At 37.0% G+C, this 12,764-nt stretch overlaps 1 protein-coding gene across 18 annotated transcripts in view; it reads left to right on the forward strand.

Moving 5' to 3' along the window:
• Nucleotides 1-12,764, forward strand: part of LOC108423613 (potassium channel subfamily T member 1-like) — a 134,711-nt gene that overhangs the window by 95,540 nt on the left and 26,407 nt on the right. For 12 of the 18 annotated variants that reach the window (XR_005129233.1, XR_005129234.1, XM_037531850.1 and 9 more), the window contains 6 exons: nucleotides 1-94; nucleotides 1,585-1,734; nucleotides 3,308-3,543; nucleotides 5,175-5,195; nucleotides 7,560-7,788; nucleotides 10,882-10,987. The exon at nucleotides 1-94 is cut by the window's left edge and continues 15 nt beyond it. Coding sequence is in view for 16 of the 18 variants with exons in the window: in XM_037531850.1 (XP_037387747.1) it covers nucleotides 1-94; nucleotides 1,585-1,734; nucleotides 3,308-3,543; nucleotides 5,175-5,195; nucleotides 7,560-7,788; nucleotides 10,882-10,987 (836 nt within the window). In the remaining 2 variants the exon portion in view is untranslated. The remainder of the gene's footprint in view (nucleotides 95-1,584; nucleotides 1,735-3,307; nucleotides 3,544-5,174; nucleotides 5,196-7,559; nucleotides 7,789-10,881; nucleotides 10,988-12,764) is intronic. The other 6 variants (XM_037531854.1, XM_017691020.2, XM_017691027.2 and 3 more) reach the window with 3 other exon arrangements.

Below are 12,764 nucleotides of genomic sequence, written 5' to 3' on the forward strand. Positions count from 1 at the left end.
AAGAGGAGTTCAAGTATGCCATGCTAGCTCTGAACTGCGTGTGTCCAGCCACGTCCACCCTGGTGACACTCTTGGTCCACACTTCACGCGGACAGTGAGTATTTCTGCAGAGATTTGATTTCTTTCATTCTCAAGTCAAGAGTGCGATTGTTCTTGCTATTTTCTCTCACTCTCTTCTTTATGTTTTCACTGAAAGGAAGAGCCGCTCAAAACATTTTAATTAAAGTTAAAAGCGCCTCTTTCACACCACATAAAGGAAGATGAATCGCTGTTGCTGTGCACTGCTGGAAAAATATAATTAAAGGAAAGCAGTGATCTTAATTCACCTACCATCCATTCAGCAGCACAGAGCACAGTGACACTCTTCACATGGCTTCATATACCCAGTTTTTAGCTGCTGATTATATATAGATTTTGAGTCTTCTTGGCTGGACAGCTGGAGAAGTAAACATCTTCCTACAAGGTCATTAGCTTAGAACTTGTGAAGAAGAGTAATGACTCTGCATGCCTGACCTGCTCACACCTTTTGCTCTCTGGATCTCCACCATGCAATTATAAGTAAGGGGAATTGCAAGGTGAACGAGAGGAGAATCCTATTATAGTGACCGGCGGTCATTTTTCAGAATTAAACTGGCTTACTGCTCAAATGAAGTTGCTAAGCAAGCCATTCAAGTGCATCAATTTTACAAATAGAATACTTCGCCCAAGAATACTAATGTGGCTAAGCTAACAGGAACAAATTAGCATTATTCATTCACATGTTGGTCAATTCTCTAGACTTACAATGTTAATATGCTGCTGTAATTATATAACAATGTAATTAGATACTGATAATTATCAATATCTTTTATAAGATATTTTACATATTACACCTGAATAAGCCTTATGTTTTTGTCAGGGTTCACAATGCTATTCAGACTTGACTTCATTCATTGACTTGACTTTTAGTCAGAAGGTTATTCAGTGTCAGAAAAAAAGCAGAAAACATCACAAAATCACACAGTAGCCTCAAACATCTATATATCAACATTTTTAGGAGACTTTGTTGCAGAAAGATATCTGCAAAGTGTTCATAGTTAATTAGTGACTGGTTGCATTTTTTGTTTCCGGCAATCCAAGTGATCCCAAACACATTCACTGATGTTAAGGTCTGGGCTCTCAGGTGTCCAGTCCATCCTTAAAGATCATAGTGTTGAGTTTTGTTTTGTTATCTTTTAATAATTTGTTTTAAACTCTTTTGGCATCTTCTTTTTTTGTTTATTTTCCTTTGACTTTCTACTTCCTTATGCAAGTGGATTAACTTGTATTTAATCTCCTTAGAAATCTCTGCTGAAAAATGAACAACTTTTACTTAATAACCATTTTGGCTGGAAATTAAATAAATGAAGAGTGATCTCTGACTTTGTGTAGTAATGTAATGCAGATAGAAACTATTCAAGTAACTGGCAATATGAAATGATAAAGAAAAATCTATTGAGGACTTTTGTTCAGATCGTTGTTCCTGAACTACAGGCAGCTGTAACCTGTTCTGGTATTGTACTCCATTGTTCTTTTCTGGGAATTTTTCTGGTGTGTTTTTTGCAGAGAGGGCCAGACGTCTCCAGAGCAGTGGCAAAGAACGTATGGCCGCTGCTCAGGTAATGAGGTCTACCACATTCGTCTGGCAGACAGCAAGTTCTTCGGGGAGTATGATGGGAAGAGTTTTACCTATGCCTCCTTCCATGCACATAAAAAGTAAGTAAACATGGACTGGCAATGCTGCCATTTGGATTGTTGTTCTTGCTCAAACACAGTACTGTTAACTTTTAAAAATGATACATAGTTAATTTATAGTAATTATTTGACACACATTTCAAATGGTAATGACATACTGTGCATATGCTAATTAAAACTTTGATTTTGATGGGATCAGGCTTTAAGATCTACATAAATGTAAGTTTGTCAGTATGATATAAATGCCTAATAAGTACAAGGTTAGCACTTACAAACTTAGTTAAGGCAGTATATGAAGTACTAATAAAACAGAATACAGTGACTAGTAAATTCTGTTTGACTTAGATAAACATATTTAAACATTTTACCTTATGCAGAAAACAGGTGACAGGAGCATATGTCTCTGTGTTATATCCCCTTAACTTAAGTATACTTAGAGAAGTGAAGTCACCACTTGATCCAGGGTTGAAAGTAGATTTTTTTGCCATTCTTCCATTATACAAGTCTTCATCTGTGCAACTATATAAGCCTTAATTGTTGTATTTTCTACTGAAGAATGAGAATCATGTTTTCAGTGGGAGATTATGCTGATTATGCAGCCTTGCTATTGTAACGCGTTACATGTTGATGTTGTCTAGAAGGCAGTGTATGGCAACAATCTGGATGGTTCTTTTCTTCTTTGGTCTGGAGAACATGATGTCCATAATATCCATTAAGAATTGTAAAAGGTTGACTTTTCAGACCACAGTAGATGTGTCTGCTGTGCATCAGTCCATTTCAGAGGAGCCCAGAGAAGTCGGTGGTTGTTTCTGAACATTCTTGCATTTGTGGATGCAGCAACAGACAATGTTTGTCACAATCATTTGTCAAAGACATTTTCGAGAGCATATGTAGTTATATCCATTGCAGAAGCATGCAGATTTTTTAATGCAGGGTCATCAAAGATCATGGGCATTCAGTTGTCCTTTTTGGCTTTGCACAGACATTTCTCCAGATTCCTTCAACACTCTGATGACATTATGCACCATAGAGGGCCAAATGTCTAAATACTTACAGTCACTCATTACGGAACATTGTTAAATTATTGCATTATTCACTGACATTTTTTTGGTAGCAAGTAGCAAGCCTGAACCCATCCATACTCAGAAAAGGCTCGAACTTTCCAGGATGCTACTTTTACACCCAAGCATGAATTCATCACCTGTTTAAAATTTTCTTTTTAACAATTTACAGTGCTCCTGGTCTTAAATTGCCCCTGTCCTGTAACACTTTGTATTCCAGGCATCAATTTCAGAAAGTGCGTATTTACAAAAAAACAATGATGCCGACAAAACATTAAAAATTTGGACTGTTTTCATTTAAATACAGGTCAAAGTTAAGTTACAAATCACTGCTTTCTGTTTTGATTTGTATTTTACCTACTGTCCCAGTTGTTACGGCATATTATATCCGAAAGATGAATTTAACTGAACAACATCTTAAAAGGGTTGTAAGCATCCACACATAAAAACATATGTATATTAAAGCCACTAAATAACCTGCCACAAATGCTCTGCTAAAATGCACTTTTGATTTTCTGTGTGGTCTCTCTCAGATATGGAGTATGCCTGATTGGTGTAAAGAGAGAGGAAAATAAGAGTATCCTGCTCAACCCTGGCCCACGCCACATCATGGCCGCCACGGACACCTGCTACTACATCAACATCACCAAGGAGGAGAACTCCGCCTTCATCTTCAAACAGGAGGAGAAGCACAGCAAGGGACTGCCAGTCACAGGCCTGTACGACGCCCCTTCACGCCTGCCTGTGCAGAGCATCATAGCCAGTATGGGTGAGTGGCGAGCCCATAGCATGCAAATAAGTGCATCCAGTCAAATTATGTCTCCTCCAGTGGAGCGTACCATGATTAAGAGCCAGAGGGAGGAAACTTGAGTGCAATTTGTGCCTTCAAGCACAGGTGCAGCTACTTTCCTTAAATAAAGACCATGCTAATTACAGTATGTGTGCTTTAAGTAGATGATTGGTTTGGCTGTCACTTCAGCAGGCTTGAACACAGTCCCTAAAAAGTGAGTGCAATCATCCAACAAGTTCTTCTTGGATAATTCCAAAAGTTCTAATTTGCCAGTGTCAGTGCAACATGCTGGGTTTGTGCAGAGCCGCCAACATGTACCAGTTATCCATCTGTGGTGTGCCATATTTCTGTCTTGACACTGACTTATTGGCTAATTAGGATGATTACACAGATGCATTTGTACCAGTGAAGAGAGTGAAATTGAGCTTGCCATGCATGCATAGTGATTCAAAGGCATGTTTATGTAGCAAAACTGAAAACTAGCAGGGAAATCGTCTAAGATACTTAACAAATCCAGCTTTAAAAACACCTGTGCCCTTGGAGGAGCAAATACATCCCACTCCAAACCACCCACACCGTAGGAGAGTAGTTTGTTTGTGGTAGAAATATTTAAAAATGACCTGGGTAATGCTTTCTTTTGCCATCCCCTAAGTCTTAAGCTTTAACCAGGTAAGTATGAGATACAAACTAAGTAATCATTCTAGGTAACAGGAATGCAGAGTTCCAAGACAGTTTAACTAAATTGTACTGAAATGTCTAACGGGTGCTAACTATTAATTGGGTAAGTGTAAGGTACAATCTCCGAAGTGCTGTGTAATTCTTTTGGGTAAAACATTAGTGAGTATGAAGACAGTCTTAACTAAATTGTATTGAAATGCTCTTTTAAGATGAAAAAGAGCATAGTAAAATATCTAATCCTGAATGAATGAATGAATGAATGAATGAATGAATGAATGAATGAATGAATATTTAAAATAACAAGGTGGTAAGTACAAACAAACTCAATTTCACTAAATGCAGTGTGTTTAAGTAGGAACATAAATCAGAAAAATCAGTAAGCAAATGGGAAAGACCAAATAAAACATAGAAGGGTGCTTTCATTTACAGCACAGATTTAGTTTTGTTTCTAGGTCATAGACAAGTGTGTACTGTATAAGGTTCTTATGTCTTTATACCACCTTTTAGATAATTTTCTGATTTAGTTTCCTGCTTAAACATGTGGAATTAAACAGTGTGGATTTTAACTTTGTTTGACTGTTGGGTTACATACCATCAGTTAACCACATTTGACACACTTATCCAGTTAATACATAAAACCTTTTGGGTATAACAGTGTAATTTAGAGAATTATCATTATGTTAGTAAGAGATGCCTTCTCCATGTTTTTTTTTCATTTAATTAATAGGTTAATTCCTATAACTTAAGGAACTGTAAACGAAAGTGTAACCGTGACTTGTGTGTGCCTGTGTTAATAAGTTATAGGTGGTGTATTAATGTGTGCTTGAAATATTGGATTTGCATGGATGGTCTGATGGTGTGGGCTTTTGTTGCATCTTGGCTGATGATGTTTTTTGTTTGTTTGTTTTCATTGTTTCTTTGTCGTGATAAAGTCGATCAGTCTACTTCATATGGTAAGTCTGTGCATGCGGCCTAGCGTTAGAGATGAGGCAAAACCATGAGACATTGATTTGTAACGGTGCTTCTCAGTCCTGTATCTGGTTACCAGATGAACTGTAGGCTTTAGTGTTTTCCCTGTTGTAATATTGTTCTAGAGTCTTGAAAACACCAAAGAGTGCAGAGCATGTGGTTTCCAGAAAACTGACCGAGAGCCACTTGTCTACAATGTCGGAGCATTTTCACACTTTTGCCGTTGCATTTTTAAATGGTCTCAGACTGCTGAGCTACATTTTCTTGTGCCCATGTGAATACACCAAACAAATTCAGACCCTTCTTAATGGATCAAAAGTTGAACTCCCCTGCAGTTCGTTATGTAGTCTGTCTGATTGACAGTCCCAAATGGCAGTCACAGTCCTGCAGTTTACAACTGCACTTGCACATGAGGACCATGAGGCTGTAGGCTTTTTGCCCTATAGGTCTGTATGTCATTGACATCATCAGAGGGATCCAATTTGGACTGGCCTTTAGCAGGTAAAAATGAAGGATCAAGAGAATTAGATTTTCATGGATTTGTTATCTCAATAACAGCACTGGCATATTAAAGCAATGGTAAAATTGCTATAATACACTCAAATGGCTTATTGCTTTTATAACATGATACCACAGAATGTAATATACAATACAATAAACAACACAGTAAAATAGTGGAGTTTTACATAAACATGATCAAAGATGATTTTATGAACAATTGTAACAGTTTGGCACAATGGTAATATTTTCAACAAGTCAGATGTTATATAATGGACTTGAAACACCCTACCCATAATACACCAAACTAAACAGTAGTCTGAGTATAAAGTGGACTAGAATGAGTATAATGAGAATGAAATGAGTATAAAGAGGACCAGAAAGAGAACTGAATCCTGTTTAAAATTTGCTTACTTTGTGAACACAAAAGCACTGAGGTCATTTACAGCTGTTTGCTTTTTATGTTCACATTAACAGAACTGAGTTTAGTTCATTAAAAAAAACACACAATGTGAGAACACCTTAAGTGTAAATGTTAACAAAAGCACATTTTTAGCTGATTTGAGTTTTTTTTATTTTGCTTGTCATCTCAGCAGTGAGCTGCAGCTTTCTGCCTGAAAGTAGTTCTAGCCATTGTGAGTGGACTTCTGCCAGAAGTATTTTTTACATGTTTAATCAAATTGACCTATTTATGCTCCATCCACAAATGCATTCTTACACTTACTGTTTTGAGGTTGGACAAGCTTTATAGACTTTTTGGCAAAAACTCCGAACAAGCCAGTGAAAAACTGTAGCACACATCTGTTTTTATTAGAAATTTCACATTGTGTACGCATGTGAAAAGTCATACTGTTAGGATAGATCAAGTAATTGCGCTAAAGTTAGTACGAAATGTCAGTTCCAACCTGGGCTGAGTTTTAGCACAAAGCATTTTAGAACAAAGAGGATTCTTAAACAGCAGAGCGAGCATCACACAGAAAACTCTGACAGTTTCAAAATCTGACAGTTAATATGATCTGAACACTAAGACTTTAGTTTGATTAACTACAACAAGTCTAGCTTGATAATGTAGCATTTTAAACCAGACACCTAATGTTTTACAGCATCTCTAAACAGAAACTGTAGCATCCATAGTGAATAATTTAAGTATTTAGATGAGTGGTGTAATTTTTCATCAGGTTGAATTAGCTTTTTTGTAACTTGTTCAACCTCATGACAGCTACAAAAAGAAAACACACTTGGAGGCTGAGCATGGATAGGTTAAGTGGTTATATATAGATATATACATAGGTGTGGTAGTGGTTCTCAGTCTGGGTCTTGGAGAACCACTGCCCTACACAGATTAGTACTCTCCCTGTTCTAACACCTACAATTCAGCTCAGGAAATCAGTGTTGTGTGTTATGAGCAGGGAAAACCCTAAAATGCATAGGACTGAAAACCACTAATGTATATTATCAAGACAGATATTCTACTTGCATGTGTAAGCAGGTAACCATGTAGTTCCATGCATCTGCTTAGAACATTTCTTTTGATACAGTGTAATTCATTTTATGAATATGGAAACATTCTCACTTCTTCACATGCAGATTTCAGTTGCAAAGCCCTTAAAGTGTGATCCACACTGTCTGAGGTATTTAGCAGCAAAATGCAATTTCACGCCCAATTTCAGCAGCAGAAAACCCATCAGGCGCTTCTACCTCTGTTCTCCTGTTTGTGTACCTCATCATCTTTCTGTATGTACTTACAGAAAGCAGTAGTAGGGCATATTCCACCTTGCCTCTCCCTTTCCTTTCTTTTCCTTTCCCTGTCTCCCTCTGTCCCGCATGGCTGCAGTCTCACGGTCTCTCAGTGTGTCCCACCACAGGCACGGTGGCGATCGACCTGCAGAACCCAGACCCCCCGGCTGATAACAGCAAGCTGGCCCTTCCCACGGAGAATGGGGCGGGCAGTCGAAGGCCAAGCATCGCGCCTGTGCTGGAACTGGCCGACTCCTCTGCCATCCTACCCTGTGACCTGCTTAGTGACCCATCCGAGGACGAGACCAACCAGTCTGACGAGGAAGGAGTGCCTGCCCCAGAGTGAGTAAAGAGGGGATATTCAGAGGAGATCACTGCATGTTCTAGAGGCAGGGATGAGCTGACATTTTGAGACCAAAAAAAAAAAAAAAAAAAAAAACAACTGTATACAAAAACTAGCAATTTTAACCAACATTTTTCAGCGGCCTGCATTTCAGTGCATCCCAACTCTAGTAAAATTTCAACTAAAAATGTCCAAAAAGGACACTTTTGTTTACACCTTTTATAACTTCAGTGGTTAGTCATCTGTATTTTACTTCAGGTTTGCATTCCAAAAAAGCAGGAGAACACATGATCAATTAAAGAATGAGACTAATTAAATAAATAAGTGGAATCAGATGTGCTCTTGCTTGAAATGAAATGAAACGCTGTAGTGCACTGGTCTTTTGTTGTCTTTTTGGCAAAGTGACGAAGCTCAACCCATTCTTTGTATAAAGAACTAGGCCTTAAACATTTTTTCGCATTATTTTTGTTTAAATATACTTTTGAAAGCACTGCTTTATGTTTGTATTTGTATTTCACATACTCACCCATCTTATTAGATGTGTAAAAAAATGTTATTTGTTGTGTGTAATTCATTTATTTAATATAGAGGCAAATGAACATATTTTTGGATTTCATTGTCTTAGCACAGTGTATCCTAATTTCCATTGTAGTGCATCACTAGGCAAAATTCTGTGCTTTTTTTATACCCATGAGCTCTGTATGTAGATGCAGTACAGAGATGAGAGTGTGGTTGGGATAATTTGAAGAAATGGGTATAACTGAAGAAACTGTACTGATGTTTCAGTACAGGTAGAATGAGGACATTTCTTAGCTATTTTTTAATCTTTATTTAATTATAATAAAATGTGTTTTTCATTGTAAAAGGCATAACACTGCAGGACATATAACATGATAGAGTCATAATAAAAACCCTCACTGCGGCAGTCACGCTGCACAGCGCTCAGCGTGGGCTTACCTCAAGCAGGGTCAGTGCGCACACACGTGCACACACTCACACACAAACACACACACCCACACACACACACACACACACAAACACTGTGCTGTTGATAAAGAGTGTTCCAGGCAAGGCTCTTACGAAGCCCCATTGAGTCGTCCTCGCCGCAGGCAGGTCTTCTGCTGTGGGAGTCCTGAGCTTTTCACTGCTCTGTGATGGAAGGACTGGATTCACACAAATCGGTGCTCTACTGTGCCTGAGAATTCATTCAGTGTGCCAGTAGTGCTCTCTAGTGGCAAAGTGTGAAACGTTCTGATAAATGCAGTTGGAAATCATTTTCATCCTGCTGGTGGAATTTTATCCTGATAGTTCTAACATTAACAGGCCCCTAACATTCATACAGTTACATCATAACATCTTATTATTCTGCTGTTAACTCTAAGATCATGATGTGAAATACAGGGGGTCCTGGTGGTCTGGGACTCCATAATTGACCTCTTGGACCTCCTAAATGTCTTTAAATAAAAATTCTAGAGGGGTTCCAGAAAAAGAAACTGTTTATGCTGTGATGCTGTCAGGTGAAAACAGACACTCAAATACAAATTCAGGGAAAGGTAATTGTTTAGCCTGTTTTACCCATGAAACAGTGAGCTACTTAGGTGTTCTTAACTAACAGGGAGCTATTGTAATAAACTGATTCACCCAGTTGGTCCTTCATGAACTAGTAACTGTTACTATGCCCAGGACACCTCTGAAAAACCTCACAGCATATGTGTCAACCTTTTTTTTCTTCTCAGTAGAAAGAGTGAATTCTTACCCATTTCCCAAACCTAAGACACAATATCTCGCTTAAATGTGCAGAAGACCACATTACCTAGAAACTGGAATTTCCAAAAGAAGAATTGTTAAACCAAACATTTTCCTGCCTCTGAAGATAGATTTAGTTCCACTACAGTTAGCAGGCAGCCAACGATGGATTAGCCAGCCAGCATGGGACCCTCAAATACCACGGGGTATTTCGCACACTGCTTGAGACTATCACACATAAACCACTAAAGCTATTCACTACTACTGTGAATCTACCACCATCATTGTCACAATGAAGCAGTGCAGTCTCTAAAACTTTAATTTTTTATTGAAGGAAAAAAAAAAAAAAAAGTACTTCATGTCCTTCATGATGAAATTTTAGTTGATGATTTAACTGCCATCAATGTTACTGCAGTTAACATTTTAATTGTCTTTTCTTGTTCACAGCTATTCATATACATGCCATAAAGTGCCAGTCTGGCTTCTTAGCTATAGTCATATGCAAATGTTTGGGCAATTGGTCAAATTACATGTGGTTGATTTTCTAAGTGAATTTAAGTAACGTATTTTGTACAGAGAACACATTCTGCATAATGTTCAATGACTGTTTAGTTGCTAAATTTAACATATTGGGAGAAAATGTTCAAAAGATACTTTTGCCTACCACTATGTTTATGTAGTAGCACTGGTTGTATTGTCGACATGATGCACTACACTACACCGTGCACGTCAGTTACACAGAATAATATGGGGAGTCAAGCAGAGCTTATTTTTGTCTTGAAATATAAGCCAAAAACCCTAGTTCTGCTAGCATTTGTGCTAAAAGATTTAGCTACATAAGTAATAATTAAACCCACAATGTGTTACAAAGAATACATTTACTACTCGTTTCTATTCACATTCATTTGCCTTAAACAGTGCATAAAATTAACGTTTTGCTTAATGTTTGCTTAACATTATTGCATAATGTGACTGAAAGGAAATGACTGCAATGAGCTGAAAAAACTGATCATCTCATAACTGCAATCATTTCGATTAATTGCGTTTGGGCAATTATGTAAAGATTGTGAGAGACCTAATACCTGGTCATATTAAGCATGACTCTTCATATCATTTATAAGACAACATTCTTGATTTTGAAACCTTTCATCAAATAAAATGTCAGCTTCTGAGTTTTATGTTACTGTACGTGAGTAGGCAGGGAAAAAGTCTCCCAATCCCACCTATAAAGCAGGCAAACTAGTGTAGAATATGGAAATATATTTTTCAAGTCAGTGACAGTGTTAAGTGTGAAAATATAGTGTACTGTTGATGTCTTACTTCATGCGTCTTTTTCTGTTCCTCAGATATGTAAAAGGATATCCTCCAAATTCTCCATACATTGGGAGCTCACCAACTCTCTGTCACCTTTTACAAGAGAAGGCTCCATTTTGCTGTCTGCGTCTAGACAAGGTGAGCTGAGTTTTTCTGCACTGCTCTTCAGAGTCATATGAATAAATCAGACACTAATGGGAAAAGCAGAACCCTTTTCATGTGGCAAGCAGAAAATGTACAAGGAATTTCTCTCAATGCCAGTGTTTACTTTTACTGCCAAAGAATTTCTTGTTTTCCAAAAATGCAGTCAGTATCTTGTGAGCTGGTTAGAAGGTTTGGTTGGATTGAATAGACAAACCAGATATTGGATAATAAATACAATCAATACTTCATTCAATCAATACATGGTTAAACAAACACATTGACATACAGTCATGTGCTAAAATTGCATGTTCCCTGTTAGGTCAACTGATTTTTTTTTAAGTTAACATATCCTCTACATACTTAAATACATTTGTCTGATAATCTGGTACACATTTTCCATATATTTGGAGAAAATATTAAAATATAAAATATTACATATACTCTGAACTTTTGCACAGGCCAATTTTTACTTTTTATTGTTAAATTCCACAAGTAAATAAAATTAGATTTTGTGCATTAAAATGTGTAGAAGTGTGCTCTCTGTAAAGAATGTACTTATTATCACTTCAAAAAAAAATAAAGCATGTAACTTGACCAGGTGTGCCCAAACCTTTGCTTATGTCTGTCTGTACATATAATCTTAACTTAATGTTGTTTGTATTTACTGTAGTATTAGTGTTTTTATTTATTTTTTGAGGTCACTAAGATTTTTGCACTTCAGATATATCTCGCTAGATCTCGCTAGTAATGCATTCACAGACACTGGCATTGTCCTTTAGCTTAATAAATCTTTAGTGGAGATACAATCATTGTTGCTGGTACTGCAATATTTTCTGAGTGACAGAGAACAGAATTCAGATCACTGAAATCTTGATACGTTTCATCAGAGTAAAATGAAAAGGTAACTGAAGTGTGAAAGATGTGTTTACTTGCTCAGAATGTGACATTTTATTGTGACACAAATATAATACAACTCTACAAAAGTCAGATCTTAATGTACCACTACAAATCCAACATGCACACATCACATTATTAAAGGAGAACTGTAGATTAACAGCATAAATAATTACTTTTTATATAGGCATTAAATGATTGAATATAGTGTAGTGGAAATAATATAAACATTGTAATATACATACATTGTGTGCACAATTATTAGGCAAGTCTTATTTTTGAGGATTATTTTTATTAATCACCAACTACAGTGCTCTCAGTTAATCCAAAATGTTAATAAACCTCAAACATGAATGTTTAAGAAAGTAAAAGTGAGGTTTTGGCTTTCTTAGGAGAATATCTATATGTGCACAATTATTGGGCAACTATTATTGTGCAGAATTATTATGCAGCTAAATGAAAAACATCTGTTCAAGTGAGAATTAAACAAACAACTCAAAACTTTCCAATAAACATTTCTGACATTTAAAAAAAATAAAAAATAAAAAATAAAAAGTGACCAATATAGCCACCCTTCTTTTCAATAACAGTGATAAGCCTTCCATTCATGGAGTCTGTCAGTTTCTTGATCTGTTGACAATCAACTTTTTATGCAGCAGCAACCACAGCCTCCCAGACCCTGTTCAGAGAGGTGTACTATTTTCCTTCACTGTAAATCTCCCGTTTAAGAATTGCCCACAAGTTCTCAGTTGGGTTCAGGTCAGGTGAGGTAGGGGGCCATATCATAAGTTTTTCATCTTTAATGCCTTTACTGGCTACTTGGATGCATGTGATGGAGCATTGTCCTGCATAAAAATAATTATCTTTTTGAAAGATG

The sequence above is a fragment of the Pygocentrus nattereri genome, chromosome 20 (genome assembly GCF_015220715.1).
Source record: "Pygocentrus nattereri isolate fPygNat1 chromosome 20, fPygNat1.pri, whole genome shotgun sequence".
In the NCBI taxonomy this organism is placed as follows: domain Eukaryota; kingdom Metazoa; phylum Chordata; class Actinopteri; order Characiformes; family Serrasalmidae; genus Pygocentrus; species Pygocentrus nattereri.